We start from the raw sequence: 24,684 nt of genomic DNA, 5'->3' as shown, positions 1-24,684 counted from the left end.
CCGCCTCTTGCTCTCTGTAGGAAGGAACCACAGGCTGGTAAAGGTGTGTGAGGGGATGTGGAGACCTCTGCAGTTAAAGGAGAACGCTTTCCTTTGCAGATTTCCTTATGGGACACATGCATATAGATGGCGACTGGATAAGAGTCTTTCTACTGCTGCAATGAAATGATTTGCATACTTTATTATAACCCAACTTTAACAAACACCTGGCTATGGCAAGCCCCTTTCATATTTAATTCCTTTTAAATCTAGAAAATAGTTATTCTTACTAATCTATTACATATAACAAGTAAACAATAAAATGTGCCTAGTAAAATTTATACCAGCATCAAATGGAATAGAATCGGAAGTGAATAGTTGACATCTGAACCACAGATTTTTTTTTTTTTTAGTGGAAAACTAAAGATAATGAAGAATCTTCTTTGCATAGGTTTTTTTTTTTTTCATATAGCCTATGACAGCAACCATATCTGCCCAAAACTACTAAATATTTTACATCTAAAGCCAAATGATAGTTTTGTGTGAGGAACAAAGTAAAAAAAATTAAGATGTAATTTACTGATAATCTTGTTTGACATACCTGTGTTCACGTGTAGTAAAAGATGACAACATGTGACCTTCTACAGATCTGTAGGGGTCAGGTGGTACAGCAGTCACGAGGTACAGGTAGGAGCTCTCAGAAAATTCCCAGCTTACAAGCTGTAATTATGAGCTCTATGAGGATGTGAACGCTTTTTACAAGTTGAAATCTCGTAATTACAACATGGCGTGAATGCACCTTCAGAATGTGTTTCTATGGCAACATTATCAACACCAACATGAATCTGCAGTAGTCAGGTGGTACAGCAGCCACGTGGTAAAAGTCAGAGCTCTCAGAAAATTCCCAGTTTACAAGATGTAACGGTCTGAATGGATCGATAAGCAAATGAACAGATTATCACAAGGCTTCCTACTTCCTTTTGTCACATATGTACACTTTCCGGTTCATCTTCATCCACATTGGTCTTCCTCAACATTCCATTCCACCTGACATGCATAAATATTTTTTAATAGGAAACATTTTATCTGACTCCCTAGACTCTTCCCAGGCTTACTGACCTTGACTACATAAAGAAGCATAATTCACAAGTTGTTTCTCGCAGCATTTGCAGATTAAAACTTGAAACACTAGAGAGAGTCAAAAAAGAGATAAAAGGGGCAATATATTGTCTTCTACCAAGACTGTGATGGAAGGAGGGGGCCTGTGCTTGGTAGTTATCTGAGGCCTTGTATTTGAGTGCCTCAGATAACTTACAACATCTCCATACTTAAGAGTCAAATTCTAACCCTTACACATGCCATAACCTCTGTTGGGCAGCGACCTGCTTAAAAACCTTCAGTTCGTCCCCTTACATTTGTAATAATTCCACTGGAGGTGTGCTTGACGAACCCAAGTGCAGTATTGAACATAAATGTGTACAAAATAAACAAAGACTTGACTAAGCATAACTTGACATGACTTGACAAACTAACACTCACCAAACAGTGGTTACACGAACAATACAAGACACAAGGCAGGATAACATAACTGGGAAAACCACAAAAATAATAAGACATGAAACAAAAACAAAACTAGACGTGACAACATTCTTAAACAGTTAACATTCTCTAGAAGCAATTACTTTGTCCTCCTTTTCTAATTCCTCTGTCAAAAGCATCATATATTGAGTAACAATAAAGGTAGAGTGTCTGTTTTAGTACATACAATAAAAATTATTGATTTACACACACATACAGTATGTATATGTCAAAAACATATCGTTTCATGACTTAAAAGTTATGCAAGGAAACCATGTAACTCATGTAAGATTCACAAAATTGATCATAAGCAGTGACATTGATTTAATACACATAAAAAAACATTATTTCTCTTACACTGGTCATAATTAATTGTCTTTGTTGAGAAAAAGATGGGTAAATATTATTTGAATGAAATCTAGAATATTCCAATCAAAAAATAGCAGCGTACAAGTTTGGAATAACATGAAGGATGAAACAACAGAATTTAAATTTTATTCATTAAGGACATTCATCTGTCAGTAAAAAGTTGAGAAAGATGGATTACAGGTGATAACTTGTTGTTACATTACAATAAATAAGATGTCACAATGGAACATTTTCCATTCAACAGCATGTTATAAGATTGAAAAAAAAACATGGCATGTCTTAAAATCAGTTGTTTTACATAACTTCATAAGTTTAATTTTATATATATATATATATATATATATATATATATATATATATATATATATATATATATATATATCACTCATATGTGATTATCTGATGGCTAACCCTGACCCTACATGTCAATCAAACTGCAAATAACCTCTTTCCCTTTCAAGTACACATGTCCTCAGTTTCTCTGCAAGGCGGGTTGGATTTTGTTTTGTGTTTACCGCTGAAGCTTTCTGACTACATCTGCAGTGATGGAACCAACAAATGGTTTTTCATTATAATGCATTATGGGATTATTTTTAGTAGCATGGAAAACTTCAAAGACCAACAGTGGCCTGTTTTTTCTCTGATTATTCATGAAGGTCTCCTGAAAAGGAGCAGTGAAGGAGGACAGGACTTATTGCCATGACCTGATTACAGTTTGCAGCAGATGCCGATTTTATAGAATTTTCATATTTTGGCACAGGCGGATGCCGTATCTTAAAGCACCCGATGGCTTGAAAAACAAACCCGAGAGCTTCAAGGCTTGTTTGGTTACTTGCGGTGTAGCCAACCACAAAAAGTACAATGTATTTTATTCGGCTATCAGTCGGCTATTTTGAGTTCTAAAGATTGAGGACAAAGTTCTTTGCCATGATTATTAATTCATCACAGCCTCAGTTACAAGGCACTCAAGTTTAGCAACTAAATTTAGGTCAGACAGAAAGGAAATGTCTAAAAACAAAACGTCCACGCGTCCCTACAAGAAATCTGAAGCTTCTTTAGAACATACTGAGGTCATTGCATTATTCATAAAGGCCTTAAAACTTTAAAACAATCCATTAATCCATTCATTCATTCATTTCCAAGACTCAAAAAAATTTCAGAAGCAAAATGGTGATGCTGCGTTGAACGACCAATGAGACTTCAGCTGCAGATTGAGATGCAAATTAGCTTTCTTTGTGAATTGTTACCCAGCGGTCTTCTGACAGACACATTAAAGGGAGGATAGGCAACAACTCTCTACCCAAACCTCCTCTGGTTTTAGTCTTTCAGACTGAGAAGTTAAAACCCCTCATCGCCAGGGAGAGCGTCGTAAATCTGCGAGCTCTACTGCTGCAGAATACCCATAATTCAGAGGCAAGTGTTCATTCATCAAACGGCTCAATTAATAACCTTCCCTGAGAGCATAGCAGGGATTAATCAAGATCCTTCTTCGGTACGACATTGGAGGAATTTGAAAGATATCCTAACTTGAAAGTGGGAATGTGATTCTTTTTCCAGAGATTTTCCCATGTACTCAATCTTTCTGGCATGTGGTCTTGCTGGAATCCGTGGTGATGAAAAACTGGAAGTCCACACCACAGTCTCGAGCTCTGATAGTATTTTCTCTTAATTCAATCTGAAAGCACAATCAGGACACAGCCATGAAGTGGCTTCACGGATGATCAGAGTGAATCAAACCTTTTATGGACCACTTCTGAAACGGAATGATTCTTAGAAGTCTGCTTGGGGGACACTGCAACCTTAATATCCCCAGAAACACCAAGTAAATGAAAGGAAAGCCAAAAAAAATCCAAGGCCCTGCAATTCAATTCCCTTCAAAGATGAGGCCTATTTTCTCAAAGGCCATTTTCAAGGCCTTAGAGGAAGAACAAGAAACTTTAGTGTCCTGCTCCAATAAACCTGTCCAGAGGCCTAACAAAAAAATAGAAACAGATCAATTTCAGTCAGTTTTCCATGTGCAAAACAAGAGACAATATCAGAGAGTGAACAGAACCCATTCTAAACATATCAGTACATTATTGTGCGCATGCATACACTGTTGTGGTCCGAGCTTTAATTAAAGTGATTGCTTTCAGGGATATCTGACGGTTTTTTCTGTACCTGACGGTGCAGTAAATCAGAAAAAATGTACTGTTTGTGCCAAACCTCAGCTCATCAAACTGAGTGGAAACAGACGCTCAACATAAGCGTATAAAGAAAGTCAATCATTTCATTTAGAAAGAAGGGAAGCCCAAACACAATAGAATGGAAAGAAACTAAGCATAAAACGATCCAAACACAAGCTATAAACAATATATGACGATAGAGAGTATTGAAACTTGCTAACCCTCAAGAAATATGGCATGAGTTGCATTTTAGAGATTGTATTTTAATGAATACTTAAAATCTGAAAGATACAGGTACACATTTTTAACCCTTTCATGCATGAATTATGATGAGTATGAGTATATCAATTTACCTGTAATAGCTGATAATTCTGATTATGTTCAAGAATTACACATTTCTACCATAGCTCTCTCCGAAGGAAGCACTCCTTCCTTCTTTCAGACATTGCATTAACCCGTTTTTATTAGAATGAACTTAGACGAGTGTAGAATGAAAAAAAACGAGCAAAACTTAGAAACCAAACAATCAAGAGATCTGTCAGGATTATTTCCAAATGGCAGACTAGGTTTTGCACTAATTAACCCCGAGAGATTATTTTAGCAATTTTCTTCATCAGTAGGTGTGCATTATATGTGCGAGCTTCAGCATTTATGGCGTTTTTATGAGATGAGTAACGGCCAAATCTCAGCCCCCCACCCCCCCCACCCCCCCACCACCACACACACACACACACACACACACACACACACACACACACACACACACACATTTCCAGCAGTGCATTATGGGAACTACACTGAGATGGGATCCCACATCATCAGACAAACCTGTCTTAACTGGCAGGCACATCAATCTCCCAGTGCACACATGTCATTGTTTAAATTGGGTTATTTAAATTCATTAAATACTGCAACGGCATGAACTGCCAACATCATTAGACTTGCAGATGATGTTGCTGCAGTGGTCTGGTCCTAATGGCCAAGGATTTCACATCTCTTAAAGCAGTGTGGGAATATTCTGCTCACACTGCTTGGCTGAATGAGTGATGAGTACTTGGGAAGGATATGAGAATAATATTTAAGGAGAATTAGTTTCGCATGAGCCCATAGGTCGGCTGCTGCTGACGTCTTTCCAAACAAACCGGTCCTTAATTAAGTCCAAGAAAACAGTTAGCTACATTAAATGTGAATCAGAAGTGTGTGCTCTGAACACATTACACAAAGTTGGAATGTTTAACTTTGGCTGATGTACAATGAAACGTGTTCACTTCAAAATCTTAGAACAGCAATAAATTTCAGACCCAGCACTTCAATTTGTCCTGCATAGAGGACATCTTCCTCTCTCTGAGACCATACATGCATATAGATACTGAAATACATTTTTTTACAGGTATTTGATCTACATGTTCTCTCTAAGGGACATCAGGACTTCTGCAGTGGTTCTCAATCTGTAGGTGCTGATTTACAGACAGAAGGGGAAAACGATGCTAAATGCAAATAATACAGTGCAACTAATCATATAATTCTGGAAAGAGGAAAATATTTCCAATATTTTGTTTGTTGTTGACATCAAAGGTTCAACTCCAATCAAATTCAATTGAAAAGCTCAGTGGATGTGTTTTCACCTGTTGGGGAGACATTACACATGAAGGTGAAGAAAGTGAATATATATCACTATTTCTATGAAATATGAGAGGGAAAAAAGTTAATATAAAAGATTAGACATTATTTAGGTTTCTAAATAATCCTTTTATCCAGATCTTTTTAATGAAACGCTCTCTGTCCCTCCTTTGACAGCTACACAACTACCACTTTCAAGCCCCAAAAAGGTAGTAAAGACATCATTAAAGTAATCCATGTGACTGCAGTGGTTTAACTTGAAGTGACATGAGTGTTTGAACAAAAAAACATTACCCCCATAAAAAATATTAATATCCAACGTTCACACAACAACGTCTGCTCTCGTGTCAATACAACACGCATGCATCTTGGTGTTCTCGTGAACGCGCGCACATTTGAGTTGTGTTGACTCGTGAGACTGCTCAGAAATGAGCTGCATCCGAAAATTGCATACCTTCCTATATAGTAGGTGAAAAACAGTATGTGACAAAAGAAGTATGTCCGAATTCACAGTACTCATAAAAGAGTTGGCAAAAAGTACTTCTTCCACATCACATTACAGCTTTGACGTCATTGAATTTCGTTAAGAGTTGTGCGACAGTCAATCACTGTTTGCGGATACCATAGAAATGAATGAGAAGCGCCGTAAACTTAATCATACTAATTGTCAATCGCGCAATTCTATGTCATTTCTCTTATAAAACAGCATTCGGTGATCAATCCAAAACATGAAAAAACAAAACTCTTTTTGCTGGGTTATTTATGAAAAAAACAAAATCATTAGCCAGTGTATTTTATTCTAGTAGTATGAAATAACTTTAAATCATATAACCTCCAACATTAGGACTCCTGCCTTTATGAATGTGCACAAAAATAAAAGAAGTGAATATTTCTTTGGCATGTTAACATCAGTCCATCAGGAGAGAAAATGTCTGCTGTTCTTCTGTGCAAAAACAAAATAAAAAAACAATCCAATTATTTCCTGACCTCTTGTGCTGTTCAAAGAACTTCTGTTGTACATTTCAGTGGATGTAAGACGCTGGTTAAAGAGGACAATAAACTGCTGACCCAAATTTCCTGCAAAAATAGCTCTGAATCTCCTGTGAAGCCACGCATGGGACCCCTGGATTGCAGAAGAGTCTGAGGAAAACTGGGAAAAATTCCAGTTCCAGCACAATCAAAATTCTAACAGAAAATTATTGTACTGTAGCCTACTAATATAATATAATATAATATAATATAATATAATATAATATAATATAATATAATATAATATAATATAATATAATACAACAACAGAACAATTCAAGAGATTTAAAGACCATATTTAAAAAACTGACCACATTTAAAAGAACCCTGAACACTCTTAAAAGACTCCTGTCTCTAGTTCACCATTAAATTCAGTTTGGGGAAGAATTAACGGTTTAAGTTTCAGCACAAACTTTTCACCCCCCGGACACAATTCACTCCAAATAAAAATTCTGTTTGCTTCAGTACTAGTTCCAGCTCTCACATCACACCATACCAGCGGCCCTTCCACACAAATTAGATCCAAGATTACAGCTCTGCTTTGACCAGGACACACAACAGTAACAGCATACTGACTCTAACAACACTGACAGACAGACCAAAGACATGCTATTACTCTTCCTGCTCTGAGTGAACACAATTGATTTTTCCAAGAACCACTGAGGATACTAATGGACGCCACTGATCTGACATGTGCAGAAATGTCCATGAACATCATGTTCTTGAAGCGAACAATGTAACAAAGTTCAATCTAGTTTTGACTTCAATTTGTTAGATGATGCATTTGTGCTTGAATAGCTCTCTCTCTCTCTCTCTCTCTCAAGTAATTTTTTATGTTTTGAAGGAAGTATCATTGGGGATGTTTACACGACGTTTTGGCAATTAATTTACACAACAACTGATTTGAGGGCCTGAGAACGCAAACTTTTGAAAACTGGTTTTATTGCAAGTTTTCGAACATGATACAATTATCGTCATGCACATGCATATTAAGTGTTTATTCTAAAGCCGAGTAGTGTTTCTTTACAAAGCGACATCGCCAACTACTGGCCTGGCAGCATACATCACTTTTAGTCATTTTTGCAGATCCGTGTGAACGTTGTCATCTGTGCACGAAAAAAAAACTCACTAAAAATCTTTTTAGAACATTGTTGTCGTATAAAACCTTAAACTAACCAAGGCTGCAAATATACAGTAAATCTTTTAAATATTACAATTTAAAATAACTGTTTTCTATTTGAATATATTTTAAAATGTAATTTATTCCTGTGATGCAAAGCTGAATTTTCATTATCGTTATTCTAGTGTTCAGTGTCACATGATCCTTCAGAAATCATTCTAATATGCTGATTTGGTGCTTTTTTGTGATCATTATCAATGTTGAACACACTTGTCTCAGTCGATGTCAACACTTGTGCTGCTTAATATATTTGCAGAAGTAGTGAAACTGTTTTTTTTTAGGATTCTTTGATGGATAAAAAATTGAAATAGAAATCTTCTGTAATATACAGCATAAATGCCTTTACAGTCACATCTGATCAATTTAATGCACCCTTGATAAATAAAACATCTTTGGGATGTTGACTTATTTAACATTATTCATTGCTATCAAACTCTTATGTAGTCTACCGATTCTGCATGCATCATCACATAAATATTACACAATGTAGAGGTTGACATGAGTTTCACGACATGAGCAATGATTTGTGGTCTAAGTAATGGAAAAGAGACTGAGGGAATGACAAAGAGAGGTCCAGACTAGTTGTGATTCAGTGCTGAATTTGTCACCCTGTAACTGATCCGTCTCAGACACATTCTGTGGTTCTGGCTCCAGCGCAGCAACAGAAGTCACCTTGAAGCTCGCTTTCCTGCACAGCTGCACTGTAGACAACTACACAAGACTGAGGCAACCTGCACAATGACAGTCGTGACTCGTGATTATCTATAACACCTACAGAAGAAAGAATAAAGATGTTAGGATCAGTCAACAACAGTTGTGTGTATCATTCAATAAGAATCCTGATCAATAGGTGCAATTACATTGTGTGATATCCTGGATGTCTGTGTACCTCAGAGAGCCCTGCATTTTTAAAGAGCGTTGTAGGTGTTTTGTGAGTGTGAGGGTAGATATTGACTCGAGTAGGGTGTGTTGAATTGACTCTGACTTAGAGGAGCTGTCCCTGAAGGACACACCATAAAGCAGATGGTCAGCAAAAATGCAGCGATTCGGTGTGATACACACACACAGCTGGTGTGAGGCATTGCTACAAAAACACCAGCACAAGCACACAAACCAATCACAATGAGATGAAGAGAAATTATTTTGGAGAGTGTACAAGATTACCTTCAAGTCCTGCTGGGAAGTTCCTACTTATGACTTCTGAGGTCTTAATGATGAATTTCTTCTCTTTTTAAATAAATACCTATTCAATCATGAAATTCTAGAGGGCAGAGGCTGATAGATCCTTTACATGCAATCTGCAGGCAATCACATCATTACCGCATGGCACAAGCTGATTGGCTCTGCTGATCTTGCTTGCTCAACATTTAAATAGTCTGGTTTAGTGTTTGCTGTAAGCTAGTCCTGCAGCGTGCAACCCTCCACCTCCCCCAGCTCCACCTGCCTAGATCTGCTATGTTATGTATGTCTATTTATGCAGCAGCAGCAGCATATCTTACATGCTCACATTCAGAATTCAAATTCAAAATATTATCAGTAGCAAGTCCATACGTAGCAGCGTGGCAGATCTAGTACACCAAGAACAAATACATTAAAGGTATAGTGGAGGATCTTCCCGAATTTTAGAAAAGAACCGCCCTCTCCACTTTTTGAAAAAATGCACATGCGCAACACTCTACCTGCTCCCGAGAGGGAACGCTTATTAAACGTTTGCACGAGAGAGCATGCACGAGCCTAGTTCTCCTCGTGCACGCTCTGTTTACAAGTTGCTGTCGGCATGGCTCATACAAGCCTACTTTCCAAAAGAAGATTTGCACTTTTTCCACTATGTCAGACTCGCCATCGCTAATCATAGCTTACATTAACTTTTACTAGCAGTGATTATAAATGGATTTCTCCAAATAGCATGCCAAACTTTACCTGTCGAGTAGAAACTTCGTGACTGAGGCATCAGTGGGAAGCCCAACCTGTGCTTTTAGCGCACGCCAGCGTGTGAAATATTCTCCCAAAAACACTCTGGTCTTGTTTCTTTCTTCAGAGGCCTTTCTCTTCTTGTCAAACAATTCATAGACACTTTTTCTCTTGCGACCCTCAAACATTTTGAAAAAACCCGGTGAGAACGGCGAGCTTCAATGAATGGCTGAAACTGTAGCTCACCACACATACTGTATATACCTGAAAGTGCGCATGCGCAGAAAGCGAAAACTACCTAGGGACGAGCACGTACGACGGCCTTACGTAAACATATCACCAGAATGATTGACAACTAGGAGGAACAATAGTCTTGATGATCCACCCGGAAAAAGAAAATCCTCCACTATACCTTTAACATTGCCATATTCAATAACATGCCAAAACTATTTAGAGAATTGTCATGATTGAAATAACAAAAAAATCTCACCAAGATAGGAAAAACTTGAAGTACAGCAAACTTGAGCACAACAAACTTAGGTACAACAAAAGTAAGCTAAATGAGTTGTGTTTTTTAGGACGGTTTTGTAGCTATGGTTTATATACGGTAGTACACATAAATCATACAGATTTCAACAATTACGACTATTAGCTTTCGCCATGATTGTTTGAACAGTTGGGTTCCAGAAGTGTGTGTGTGTGTGTGTGTATATATATATTATATAGTGTTTAGGCTACTGTATTTTCGATCAAATACATGCAGTCTTGGTCAGGATATGAGACAAAAACTTAAAGGGGTGACTGATTATGATTTAAATTTTTTTTCAAAACTTTAGTTAGTGTGTAATGTTGCTGTTTGAGCATAAACAACATCTGCAAAATTGCAATGCTCAAAGTTCAAAGCAAAGGGAGATATTTGCTTTTAATGAAATCGCTTTTTAAGGACTACAACAAACGGCTGTAGGGACTACACGACATTCCTCCCAGGTTAGTGACATCACCAACCCTACAATATACATAAACCCCGCCCCCGGAACATGATTTATAGATTATCAAGACAGAATATGCTAATCAATGACTAGACGATAACTCCACATAAGCTACATAAATTCATCAACTAACCATTCAGAAATGTCCTGTTGCATTCTACATGTTGTCACCTCTTCTTGAGTCTCTCCATCATTGTCTGAATCCGGTTTGAACATAAAAGGCTAAAAGTTTTTGAAATTTTCAGTGCGTGTCTGTGTGAGGTAAAAGGACATGAGCTGTTTAAACTCCGCCCTCTGTGCCGGGAGCAACAGCTCATTTGCATTTAAAGGAACAGACACAAAACGGTGCGTTTTTGCTCACCCTCAAAAATTTTAACACGCTATATAAAAATATCTGTGGGGTATTTTGCTAAAAATACACACTCTGGGGACATCAAAGACTTATTTTACATCTTGTGAAAAGGGCATTATACCACCCCTTTAAAGAAATCATTTTAAAAAATCATTAAAACTTTTGAACAATAGTGTACATCAATAGATTTGTGTGGGTTTTTTTTATTGTTAAATTGAAATAATATTGCATGTCTAGTGAAGATGTTTTAAAATCCATGTGGAGAAAATAAATTCGAAAAAATACTTTCGGATTCCAAGACTATATAAAAAATGTTCAGACAACTCAGATATGGATTTAAAGACAGCCAACTTCTAAATGGCAATATTGTGGTGACATTGATGTGCACTCAACCTGTAAATACTGTCATTCTGACAAGACTTGAAGGCAGGAAAGGAGAAATAGGCTCACTATATTTAAGTCCAGAGATGAATCACACTTGAATTCCATGTGTGTATTGAATGGATTAGGAACAAGAGTGTGTGAGGGCCTAAGAAATCCTCTACAGGCCAATGCAGCCTAAGCTCACAAGGCTCCATGCCCACCACAGCTGGCACACGGGACGCTCTGCAGTTCCCCCACTCTACCCACGCAGGAGCTCTTAAAAACCATCTGCCAGATCATCCACTGAGGAGAGCACAGAAAGTTAGAAGCTCAATTAAAGTGGTGGGACTGCAAAGCAATCTGGAGTCAGTGAGACACAAGATCGGTTATTGATCAGTCAGTGACAGTGTCCACGGGCCCAGATGGGACGGGCACGCAGACACTTTATTAACAAGAGGCTTGCAAATGGTTTTACACTGCAGTGCCTTTATCTCTAGTGAATGAAGAATATGAAGAATTGTTTTTTTTTACAAATCAAAGGGAAGCAAATATTAAAATAGGTCACAGGTGATAAAATATTGAATACCGAACTATGAGATGTTAAAAGCGACCGGGAGTGACAGCAGACAATAGCAGTTGTCATGGTGATATGGAGACACCGGAATGCTGAGTACACAGGGATATATTCAATTCAGCAGACCTGGAGGCAAACCGGCGCTGTCCATCAAAAAGCCATTTCAGAGCGTCCCATAAAAACAACACCAGACCGGAGGTGTGGAGATCACTCTAGGACAAATACCACAAGCTCCTGCAAAATCATTATGGAGGATATAAGGACATATATAATATTTTGAAATATGACTGTTTTTACTGTATTTTTTTTTTTTTTTTTTTTTATCAAATAAATGTAGACTTGGTCAGCAGTAGGGACTTTCAAAAACATTTTTAAAGTCCCCCTGTAGTGAAAATCAAGCTTTTAATGTTGTTTATATGTCTATGTGGTGTTTATAATATACTTTAAGACAAACCATTCATAAGTCAACACCATTACTGAGTATTTTCTCCTTAAAACTGCATGGAAACCAAAGATAAACTCAAAAACACGGTCCACAAATCGCTGGTGTTTCTGACGTCACAAACTACTTTGTAACCAATCCCGTCAACGTGTGAGCGTCAATGAGTGGATCTCTGAGCTGCTGTGAGTGAGTGGAGGCGGGACTAATTTGCATTTTAACACCAAATTGTTCTGGTGTGATCAGTGTTGGGTGACAATAACACACATTAAGCTTGGTGCCAATATGTCAAATCTCTCCAGAGATACAGCTTCAGGTGTAGTTTGGTTCGTAATTCGTTGATACGGTATATGAAAACTGTTTCATCTATCAACACAAAACACATAACATTTTGCTGGCATGGGCTAAAGATGTCTGGACAAAATGGTCTAGACAGAGTTCGAAAAAGAAGGACAACACAAAGTTAGGCCGACTATGGCAAATTTGGTATGCATGATCTTGGCATGACCGAGTTTTATTACATTAGGCAAAATTAATAAAAAGCTATTGGCATTTTTTGAAATTTCATTAACTTTTTGAGTACCTTCAGGACATGATGCTGATTACACTTACCAATGCCCAAAATGGCAGATATGGGAAAATTGGGTATTGTTCAACTCGGCATGCTGCACTAAATGTAAAAAAAGACCAGCCAAACCATTCAGAAATTATAAGCAAAAATGTACATTTTTGACCTGACCACTAGGTGGCACTGTGCCAAAACTATGCAGTTTTGGCACAAGTTTTGGGCACAACCCAAAACTTGGGTTGTGATGACACCAAGTTTGGTCAGAATACGCTAAAGCGTTGCGGAAATATTCATTCATTTGCTCTGTATTCGAGAACGGTTTTACTAATCAACTTAAATTCCATATTTTTGTTTCAGCATGGTCTGAAGATCATCATAATAGACAAACAGTTGAGGAGGAGTTCGAAAAATTCGGTTTTCCTGAAAATTCTAAATGGTGGAAAAATGTTCATGACAGAAAATGACGTCATGGTGCATTTGAAGCGTCTTTATCCATACGGTTCTGTGGGCTGTCATAGACTTGAGCAGAAGAAGAAGAAGAATCATATCGATAGGCATTTGAAAAGTAGTATACATAAAAGTACCATTTTAATTAAACACCTGTACTATTATTTCCAAATGTAGGCTATACCTTTTTAATGTCAATCTAAAGCACTATCACTGTATTAATGGAAGTGACATTTCATCAATGATTTGTTTCATTCTGGGTCTGAACAGGCTTTAAAGTCAACAAAAAATGACCTTTGCAAACGATTAGTCCTGAATTGAGCCTGGCTATTAGTTCACTTTAACTAACCGAACAATAGGTCTTGATGACATCAGTCAAAAAGGAAAGTCTTTTTAGAGGAACAGCAAGGTATTACATTTTGATGAGATATTACAAGGACATTTAAACATGTGGACTGATAAATATTGTAAAATACAACCAGAGACATGTATTATAAATAAATCAGGTCAGTTTAGATTTCATGTGCTCACTGTCCAATAGGAAAACTCTAGTACTTCTCCTGCAGTCGTTCCTCTTAATCTGAATACTGGCATGCACAAGAGAAAGAAAAACACTGATGATAAAAGCTAAATATGAAAACACTCACTACTGCAGTTTCTATCATCCAATGCATGTGGATATTGAATTTTCATTCAATTTGCGGCAAGACAGAAAATATACGACCTTCTTTTTTCATTTATCGCTGACTGAAGAGAAGCTCCTCAACCTAAATCCTCATATAACCAATTACTATTTTGATTTTTATGGCTCTTGTAATGATTGCCATTAGCCGAGGCGCACTGGCCTTCAGTAAACAGACCACTAAATGTGTTCTGCTTACACTAAACAGATCTGTTGTACTGGACTAGGCCATATAAAGAGATTAATCGCACCGCTAATAGTGGACATCAGACCCGGCACCATCACTCCTGCAGGAGCGCTGACCTCAGCAGTGTCCGTACTGAGAGTCAACTTCTTTTATAAACGCCACTAATGTGTCAAATCCACTGACAGGATTGGCCCTTCTGGGTTTTTTTTCTTTTTCCTGTCCTGCACAGACATGCTGCGGAGTGACATCCTGACTCTATTTGGCTGGCCCTGCATAATTTAAAACCTCCTGTTCCCCTGCGAGAACCTTCACTGACATGTTGCAACCTTCCTTCAACGCTCGTCTCTCTTCGCAACTGCTTTGTTCCAAAACGTTGCACTCAAATGAGCATTTCTGTCCTAATGCCGGTGTCCTTGTTGCACTGGCTGCTTCAAGTGCATGTCAATATTCAATCCATAACGTCACTTAAAAGATGAGACAATCACATGGAATAGAAAATCGCATCAGCATCTTTCCTCATCTCTCTCTCTCTCTCTCTCTCTCGTTGGCATGCAGCACTCTGTGTGTGCATTACTCTGCCTGAACTTTCATCCACTGCTCTTCGCCTACAAAATCGATGGGATGTAATTTTTCAGAAGCTCTAAAGAGGTTGAGAGTAAATCGTGTGTGTGTGGATTGGGGTGTCCTGAACGAACTATGTATTCACTGTAAAAAATCATTTTCTTTTCCAGTAAATGAAACAAATAATCATATATATTCATGTTTCATGTTTATAATCATATTTATATATATTTTAATATTAAACATATATATATGTATGTATACAATACATTTTCTGTGAAATAATACAAATTGAAAAAGATTGAAAAGAGATTAAATAGATTTTTACTGGAAATCAACACAAAAAAAAGCAGCATTTTTTACAACCAGTCAGAAAACAATTGTATTTTTTGAAAGTAAAAGATCAATCTAATTAAAATCTAGGTCACATCTAACCATCTACCTGACGGGCATAACATCAGGTTAGGGACTACGGCGGTAGGATTTAGGAATTTTGGATAAACCCAAACAAGATCTGTCGATATGCCAGCTAGACGTACCAGCTGCAACCCGCTTCAAAGGCTCCGGATGAGATGTTTTATTCCTCCGGTCCCAAAGCCCCCAAAGACACGTGCGCAGTGCTTCTGTAATGCTTGAGATGACCTTCAGAGGCCGTTCTAATAAAAGAAAAGAGAAAAAAGACATAAAGAGCCTGCCAGGCCTCTGTAAGTTGTCTGGAACAAGATCACAATGACTTTAATTCTCTAAATGTCCCGCTACCTGATCAGAATGACACCTGTCTTAGTTACATGCCATGGCTTCAATTATGGATCTTCCACGAAAAAATTAACTTCTCTAGTGTGCAGAACATGAGGTGGATCATCCTAAGGAAACAGCGCCATTTTTGACCATATTATGTATTGATACATTTATTTAAAAAAAACTAACAAACAAACAGATACTGCAAAAGAAATGTAAAAATTAAATATACATTCCATTTTTAAATAATCATTTTCATCAGCATAACAGTGAATTTGCTGATTTGCAAATTTAATTTGTAAAATGGAATTCTACCTTTTGCTTTAATGAATTAAACTAATTAAATATAATTTCAGTATGCATTTTTTCTAAAAATGCATTAGGCATTTCCTATTTTAAATAAATAAATAAATACATCAAAATAAGTACAAATTTCAGAATTTTCCAACCACAGCTGCAACTATTTTCTGAGAATACATCCAGGTAGACACTGCTGAATACAGCTGAATTATATCATTATCTGACCTGGGGTTAGAACATTGCAAGTAAATCTGAATCTTGTTGTCTGAATGCGCTTCGTCAGACTTCTACAAGTTTCCTAACAGAACAACCGTGACTAACCACATGACCCGCTCTTTTCAACTTCTCTTGTTCTCTGCACATCTAATTCTAGTCTCACTTAGCATGTAACATGGCCTATTTTCCTGTCATTAAAGGACAATTCCCTCAGGCTCTCACAGTTTTGATTTTCACGGTGCTTCTGAGTTTCTCCCACTTTTTTCTTCTATTTTTCACTCAGAACCTATTTTACCTGTTATTTATGAAGCTTCACCTTAAATCAAACGTAATGATGAAACTTCAGGTCATATTTCAAAGGAAGGTTTTAAGGATTGCGAACATCTTTTGTGCCAGATTATTCCAGATGTATGTATCAAAGCCTTTCCTGTACAAGAAATTTGGAAATAAATGTTTATTGTCTGGAGTTTATATATATATATATATATATATATTAAGCGGGATATGTCTGAATGTCATTATATAATACAACAATTTATAGGTTTAAAATGATAAAGTAGGAGCTAATATGGTTCAAAATTTTAAATAAATTAACATTTTATTTATTACTTTTTTAATTTAACAATTCTAATAATTATTTTAATTTTGTCATACTGAGAAAAAAACTCTAGAATTATCTAATGCAATGAAATTAAGTGCGTCTTAAATTCATCCATGAGATGAAAGATGCGATAGTCTGTTCTTCCATATTGTGATGTATTTCTGAGTGAAACAGCTTCTCAAACAAGAACAAATGGAGGGCGGGACTTGATTTTGTTCATCTGGAATTGATTGGATGGTTGTGGTTTGCTATTGGTCAATCTGATGTGAGTGACAGGTTGTCCCGCCCTCACGCCAGTAAACACGTCATCAGAGAAGAGATGTCACTGCACGAGAGAGGGGAAGATATTTTGATTAAAGATTAAGAGCGCACACAAATAAACATACTAATAATGATGTGCACAGCTAAATAATTTATAATATATATATAAAAAAAACAGAATTGTCAGTTTTGATTTCATGGTGACTTTCAGGGTATGTTTACATGACAATGATGTACTAAACAAATTTAAATTTGAACACATTTTTCGTTGTGTCATGTAAACGGCCCTTTAGGGTTGGGAACACTGTTTACGCAAGGAATATTGTCTGTCACAAAAGTGTCTGTTTGTTCTTACAGTATGTGTCTACATTGTCCAGTACAGAGCATTTCTGTCAGTGTGTGCTGCAGGTCTGCGGGTGGAGGGATCTGAGTGGCGTCTGTCACTTTGGCCTGTTCAGCTTATAAAGCTCTGGACTGGCAGGCAGGACTGGAGAACAATGCTGACATCAGCGCTGACTGACAGCATAATAGAGCTAAATGCTTTAATGCTAGCATGCTTCCACTGGATTGGGTTTACAACGACAAATGATTGATGCAGAAATTCATGGTGCTTAAGACTCATTTTCCAGCTAAATGTCATCCCATATATATACTGCCAAACAGCTCAAATTATGATTACTTACGTCTGGCTACGTTCGGAATGGAACTCTACGGAATGGAAATGCTTTCTACTTACGGAATACTGTGCAGTATGCAATACCGCCTGGCGCCTACTCTTTTTAAAAATACCATATGAAAAAGTGAAAATTAGTGCAACGATAAGCGCTTTGCTAACAAGTTGCTAAAAACTATAACAATTATAATATTTATCAAGCACATAAACTCACATCCTTGTGGTAATTCTTTATCAACTTAGATATCCACAGATCTTATTATACTTATAAAATGGATAGAGCACACAGTAGCCTGTGCATACTACTATATACTGCAAAATAAATATAGTGTGTTAGCATATTTAGTGTGTAAGTTTTAGCTCAAAACTATGTGACTAACTAACTCCTTTGTGTTATTTATTCTACTAAGTACATATTTAGAGCATTTCATCCTGATCAAGCCCTGAAATGTGGATTTCACCTGCATATCACCATATGCAGTTGAAATGTAAATACTCATTTGGTTGAAAGTTATCAAAACACACTTTATCTCACCTGACACGTGTCACAAATGTCGCTGAGATTCATGTTCAGTGTTCACCTTTGATTTAGAGCTCTGATCAAAGCCGATCTGATCCGTGTTTCATCCATGTCAGGGCTTTGGAAGACGGAAAGTGTCTCACTGCAAATAATGAAAAATAACACAAACGTTACAAACGTAACAGCTGAAGACATGAGATATATTACTTTTTGGATATTTAAATATCAACACATTCAGTGATATTAAGGTCTAACTAAACCAACTCAGTTCAACTGCTGATAATTGGCAGGTAATCAAATTAGCGTAAATGCGAGCTATTTTTCAGTGCACAAATTTAATGAACCTTTAATGTGTGTAAGGAGCCTGTCAGAATAAAAATGATAAATTATGATACTTCATCAGTAATTACGTGAGCTCCTGTTGATTCAGGGTTATGAATTCACGATGGATTGAGCTGTTCTTGTAGCACATCATCACGTTCCAGACTTCATTTTTTCTGCCCTTGAACGAATGCAAATAGTGATATATTAGAGTAAGCAATTAAGAAATGCATAAATTACAGTTTCATTGGTTTAAGAACAAATTTTGTCCAACGCACATTGCTTGCAATGTTCTGCTAGTGTTTGAGCATGCATGTTTTTACCCTGCATGAGAAGCTGATTTACTGTATTCATTCACTCCAAAAGTCTTAATTATCTCTCTTTATTCGAGTCATCAGGCAACTTCCGGAAATCCTCCATATGTTGGGCCTTTCACTACAATCTTCGGACACACACCAGAACATGTCAAACTGGTTAGAAGATTTTATGGAAAACCTCTGTAAAACTGAAATTAATTTGTTGCATGATAATCAAATGTGATTAGGTGAATTAGTGCTTTAGAAAAGGCATCTATACCTGGACTGGGGTTGCCCCTTCAGAACGGTTGTGTGGCTTTGGTGAACCTGCAGGATTAAGCAGCAATACCACTCATGCAAACCCAATAAAGTTTGTACCTCTTTCTTCTGCAAATGACATTTACCACCATGTCAGAGATTGCAGAATCTTAAAAATCAAGTCTTTAGTGCCTTTCTATTTCACATTAGGTTCAGTAAAGAGCTCTGCAAAGGGTTCTTTCGTAGGCCATATGGTTCCTTGGAGATTTAAAATAGTTCTTAACCTTGCATTGTAGGCTTTTGATGTCTAAATCGCTGGTTTTCTAAAGAACTAAAGAATAAAAAAAATAAAAAATGTGGAATTTTTGATGGCTTCTTTGTGAGGTACAAAGTCCTTTCCAGAACCTTTACCCTCTCTGTTCTTCAGTGGTGGAACGAGATATCAACCTTCATCTGATCTCTTGAGACCATCAGAACTTTAAATAAACAGCTGAAGACTTACCTAATCCACAACCATGAACAAAGGCAATTCCTAAAATAAACAACCTTTCTACTACTTTAAAATGTACTACTTTAAAATTGGCGTTGTGTACCGCAAGTATTGTTGACTTATGATAAATTGCTTGAGATGTGTTTAAATGCAAGTCGCTTTTGATGAAAGCATCTGCCAAATGATTAAATGTGTTTCTAAATCGTTTGACCAGACTAGTGCAAATACTCAGTTTCACACAGAGCGGTCTGTCCTGACCACTAATGAGGATCTTCCTCATGCTCTGCAAGAAAGATTCTGAGGGAGAGAGATGAGAGAAGTGTTTCACAAGCTACATGGTTTATGCATTAGCCTAGTGTCTCTGTCTATTTAAAATTTCCCTTGTAGAATCAAACATGCGATCCTCCAGTGGCAGCAGTGACAGACAGAATGCTCATGTTACCTAGGGCTGCTCCAACCAAACAGGGTTTGAAGTCCCAGCGGTACTTACCACTTTAAAACATCATAAAACTAAGTGGAGTGTGAGCGCAACATTTACTAACCTCGTCATAGAGTTAGAGGCAATGACACTGACAATGTTCTGTTTATGTAGTAGAGCAAATAAAAGATTAAGTCAAGTTCAAAAGTATTAGAATGCTTTCAGTCAATACAAAAAATCCAATCAAAAACTTGTTGCAACCAAACAGTTGATGGACCCCATTGACTTCCATAGTATGTATCTATCAACGGTTTTGAGGGTGTCAAAGAAGCCATAATAATATTTAAATTGATCTTTTTACTTGACAAACTGCTGGGTAGTAACTGATTACATGTAATCTGGATTACGTAATCAGATTCCAAAAATTAAGTACTTGCCCTTAGATTACATTTAATACATTTTAAAATACTCATAATCAGACTAGTTACATTTTTATTGATTCCATTGTAAATTATTCATAATTTATTGATTATACTTTTTTTTTTAAAGTCTACGGCTTATATGCGTTCAGAAGGTCTTCCAGTTTTGTGGATTTGCACCGAGACCCACAGCATTTACAGAACTCATTTCACTTTTAAAATGTTTTTTTTCTTCTCAACATTGCATCTGATCACCTCCATATTAATTATTTGAATTATCACTCAGTGAGTAATTTAAGTATTATTCTTTGGAAATGTACAAATTTACATAATTTCACATTTACATACTATACAGGGATTCCCCCCCAAAAAATTTCAGTTGAACCACTTGCAGCTCCACCACAATATCGTCTGAGAAAGTGTATTTAATATGCTTCATGTTTTTGATAATGGAATATATTTTCAAGATTATCCTATTCAATCAATGTGATAAATGAGTTAAGTCAAAAGTAATTGATTACATTACCTTACAAACCACAATTTTTGCCATTTAATTTGGATTCAGTAGACTCAAATTACTATCAAGTAATCTACCCAGCACTGTGAATAACCCCACTGCTCACAGACATTACCTGACTGTGTACTGCCATCTGTCGTCTGGTTCAGGTTACTGCACGAACAGGTCAGCAACAACATTTCAGAACAGTCACATTAACCATCCTTCAAAAACCGCAACAAATGATTTTTATTTCAAAAAAGTGACCTTTTCAAACACACTTCTGTTTCATTACTGCACACTGACACGCAACAAATCAGATTCCCTAAAAGGAACACAAAGGATAAAAAAGGAACTTGTTCAAAACAATGAGTTTGTTTTTTTGGATCTCCTCTCTTTTTAAACTAAGATATTTGCAGTGACAACAAATAAAACAGGAAACAAACAGTGAGGACTTTGCTCTCTCTATCTCTCTCTCTCAAGTATTCACACAAGCTTTCATCCAAACGTGAGGAAGATCCTAAAAGCACTCCAGATCGGCTCGGAGATTAGCTTACAGGCGTCTTGTCTCCATTTTCGACTACTTTTCTCTTCTCCTTCACTTTGAAAACATTCGCTCTGTAAAACTTCAGTTCTTTTATGCTCTCCTGGATGTCTTCCAGCGCTCTGAAAATTCAAACAGACACAACAGTATTCTGAGATCAGACAAAACAGCTCTCCTTTAGGGTTTAATATTTATGAAGTACATCGAAGCCTCTCCTGCGATGCTGAATGTGGCATTCAATAATACAGCTGTGAAAGACCTGTTAAGCACACAGACCTGTGCGATGCTTTTTTCTGCGGTGCGAGACCGTACTCCTCTGGATACCATCGTCTGGGAAACAGAATGGAAAAAAAAAAAAGTATTTTGACATCAACTTCTTCCTGCACTTGCTGAAGCACGTCTGAATGCATTAACGTGGCAACAGCGGCCGTTCGGGAATCTGATAAAACCTAAATGGGGAACAAACCTGGACAGCTCTTTAATGGTGCTCACGTCTATAATGCGATAGTGAAGATGTCTCATGAACTGCGGCATGAACTTATCCAGAAACTTCTTATCGGCGTGAACGGAGTTCCCTGTGGACGAAGAGGCACAATTTGACACCCGTGACATGCAAGAGAAACAGCAGCAGCTGGTGTCGTGCGTTACCTGCGAGAGGACACTGTCCGGGTGGCGTGTGCTGTCGGACGAAGGACAGGAATTCGTACTCTGCCTGCTGGAGAGTGATGTGGCTGTCCCGGACAGCCTGCGTCAAGCCTGACTGGCAACACAAATCACAAAACACACATCAAGCTCATTCAGGCGAAACAGGAAACACTCCGAATGTGCGTCAATCTGTAGTCACCTTCCCATGATGCTCTTTGCACCAGTCTGACATGCCGTCAAGCAGATCATCTGGTTGGTTGATGATCAGATTTGGCCCCTAACAACAACAAAAAAGAAGGTTATAGCTTTGAAGAGCCAGTATGGGCATATTTTGTTTTTATTTGGTGGTGGTGGTGAGGAGTGAGACATATACGAGACATTAGAGGAAGGTGGAATTTTGGGGAGGGACATTCCCGTTCTAGACCGTATTTGAAAGAACAAATTTGTAGTGCAGAATGAGTCAATATTTTAATTCATTTAATTTTTGTTAAGTTGAAGACATTTTTTTCTCTATTGATGTTGTTTGAGATGTATAGGGGGTTACGGGTTGTAATGTTTTATTAGACTTATGCTCAACTATTTTGTGTTTGTACTTTATTATTCATTCTATTGGTCATTGGATGGTTTCCGTTTCTGTCTCATGACCTTTTTTTAACTTTTTTTGTTCTTCTCTCCTACGCACCTACACCTGCAGGTGTGCGTTGGTAATAGTTAATTGAGAATGTGTGACATAAAATCAATAAATTCAAAAAAGACATTCTCTCACTTTTTGACACGCACACACAACCTCCAGGCCAATCACAGTATTTGTTTATAAAACATAAATTATAGGGAATCCAAAAGCCTCTATATATATTTATAGAGAGCTATGGCATTACACAAGTTTTTAATTGTTAACGCATCCAGATGGCACTATTCTCACTTCAAAAAAATATATTTAAAGGCCTTCACTCCATTTGAATCTGAAAATTTGCAATTATTTAAAAACAATTATATTCATTTTAATGTAAAAAATAGCTTATATAAAATTTGTATAAATATTGCATAGTATCAACAAAATCTATTATATTACATTAATATATTGCATTGATTTTCCTGAAAAAAAAAAAAAAGTAGTAGTTACATTTCAGGACTTTGGTCACTTTTTTTTTTATCTTGTTACAGCATTTTTTGATACAACATTTGTTGATTTAAATGTAGTTTTTACCTAAACTTGAACTTAAAAGCCAATTCTGGCAATTTATAAGTGCATGTAGTATATAGATCACCTCAAATCCAACAAAAATGGATCTGGATAAAATCTGGATATGCAAAAAAAAAAAAAAAAAATCTGATTTTTGCTGGAGACTGAACATGGCCCAGTTCTCACTGCATGGGACTTTTATAACAAGCAAAAAGAATCACCAACCTCTGCAATGATGTTCAGGTCAGAGTCTGTAACTATGCAAGCCATCTCAATAATCTTATCCTTCTCGATATCCAGCCCTGTCATCTGAAACAAGAAACACATTGATATGCAACCCTGAAAACCAGTCATTCAACCTATGACTGCACAATCACTTGTCAGTCCAAATATATTTGCAAAGAGTTCCTGGATAAAAACTGCGTAGGGTGAATCCAAAACCAGAGACTGTGTGCAAAAACTTGTAAACAAACAGGTCAGCTGCAGTGACTAGCCCAAATATTATCCAAAGAAGTATGAACAGACTGTACTGGACTTGCTATATAAGCAGATGGCATGTTTGAAAAGGGATGCAATCATTTCACATACTATAAAACGAAATACTATAAAACTATGCAAATTCATTCAGCATCGATCTGCTGTCAAATACTGTGGTCATACATTGTTTCTGTTAAAACATCTTGATTTTGACTTAAAATGTGAATCAGTTAAATCATGTAAAAAGACTACTGTGTTGTTTATTGTGTTGTTCAACCGCTGTTTACCTCCAGATCCACCCAGACCATCCGCTGCGCCACGGACTGTGACATCTTCCTGCTGTGAGGTCGTCTTGACATCAAACCCTTGGCGAGCACAGAGGTACATAGACTGAAGAGAGAGAGGCTGTGGGCTGTAAACACTGGTGGGAATGCTTTAACCCGCTGTGATGACACGCAGACTCGAGTCAGGACTCTTAATGCTGAAACACGCGCTGCGGTTGCACTCCACATGTGTGCCCGCATACTGACGTCTTCCGAACGCAAGTGTCGTAAATACCAGCGCGGCGCAACAGTAGGTCAGCGGCAGATAAGTAAACTCCATGGTAACAGAATACGCGCTTTACTAGTTGACCAACAATGTTAATTTAAATGTTTTTAATATATTTTTGCACTTGATGTAATTGATGGTAAATATTATTATTATTATTACATATAACGTGTGCGTGTGTGTTCTGTTCATTTATAATGTATATTTTAATAATACATTTAAAATAATAGTACATAGCCTAATACATTTAAATTATAACTGTATATTATTAACACATTCATTGTTG

The 24,684-nt window shown here is 37.1% G+C and overlaps 1 protein-coding gene and 1 long non-coding RNA gene across 2 annotated transcripts; both read right to left on the bottom strand.

The window, feature by feature from the left end:
* Window positions 1-18,387: 18,387 nt before the first annotated feature.
* Window positions 18,388-19,068, bottom strand: LOC311076573. The gene is made up of 3 exons (XR_014604681.1): window positions 18,947-19,068; window positions 18,713-18,804; window positions 18,388-18,444 (listed from the first exon to the last, which is right to left on the bottom strand). It is a non-coding gene; the product is annotated as an uncharacterized lncRNA (long non-coding RNA).
* A 2,163-nt stretch (window positions 19,069-21,231) lies between these two features.
* smfn (small fragment nuclease) lies at window positions 21,232-24,399 on the bottom strand. Its single transcript, XM_084104684.1, has 7 exons — window positions 24,137-24,399; window positions 23,598-23,681; window positions 22,389-22,466; window positions 22,193-22,304; window positions 22,011-22,119; window positions 21,821-21,874; window positions 21,232-21,666 (listed from the first exon to the last, which is right to left on the bottom strand). The coding sequence occupies exons 1-7, from the start codon at window positions 24,371-24,373 to the stop codon at window positions 21,549-21,551; spliced, it is 792 nt and encodes a 263-aa protein (XP_083960810.1). The 5' UTR covers window positions 24,374-24,399; the 3' UTR covers window positions 21,232-21,548.
* Window positions 24,400-24,684: the final 285 nt, after the last annotated feature.

This window comes from Abramis brama (assembly GCF_963993115.1).
Source record: "Abramis brama genome assembly, chromosome: 25".
Classification (NCBI taxonomy): Eukaryota; Metazoa; Chordata; class Actinopteri; order Cypriniformes; family Leuciscidae; genus Abramis; species Abramis brama.
The sequence above is the reverse complement of the archived record's forward strand: the minus strand, read 5'-3'. Positions and strand labels throughout refer to the sequence as shown.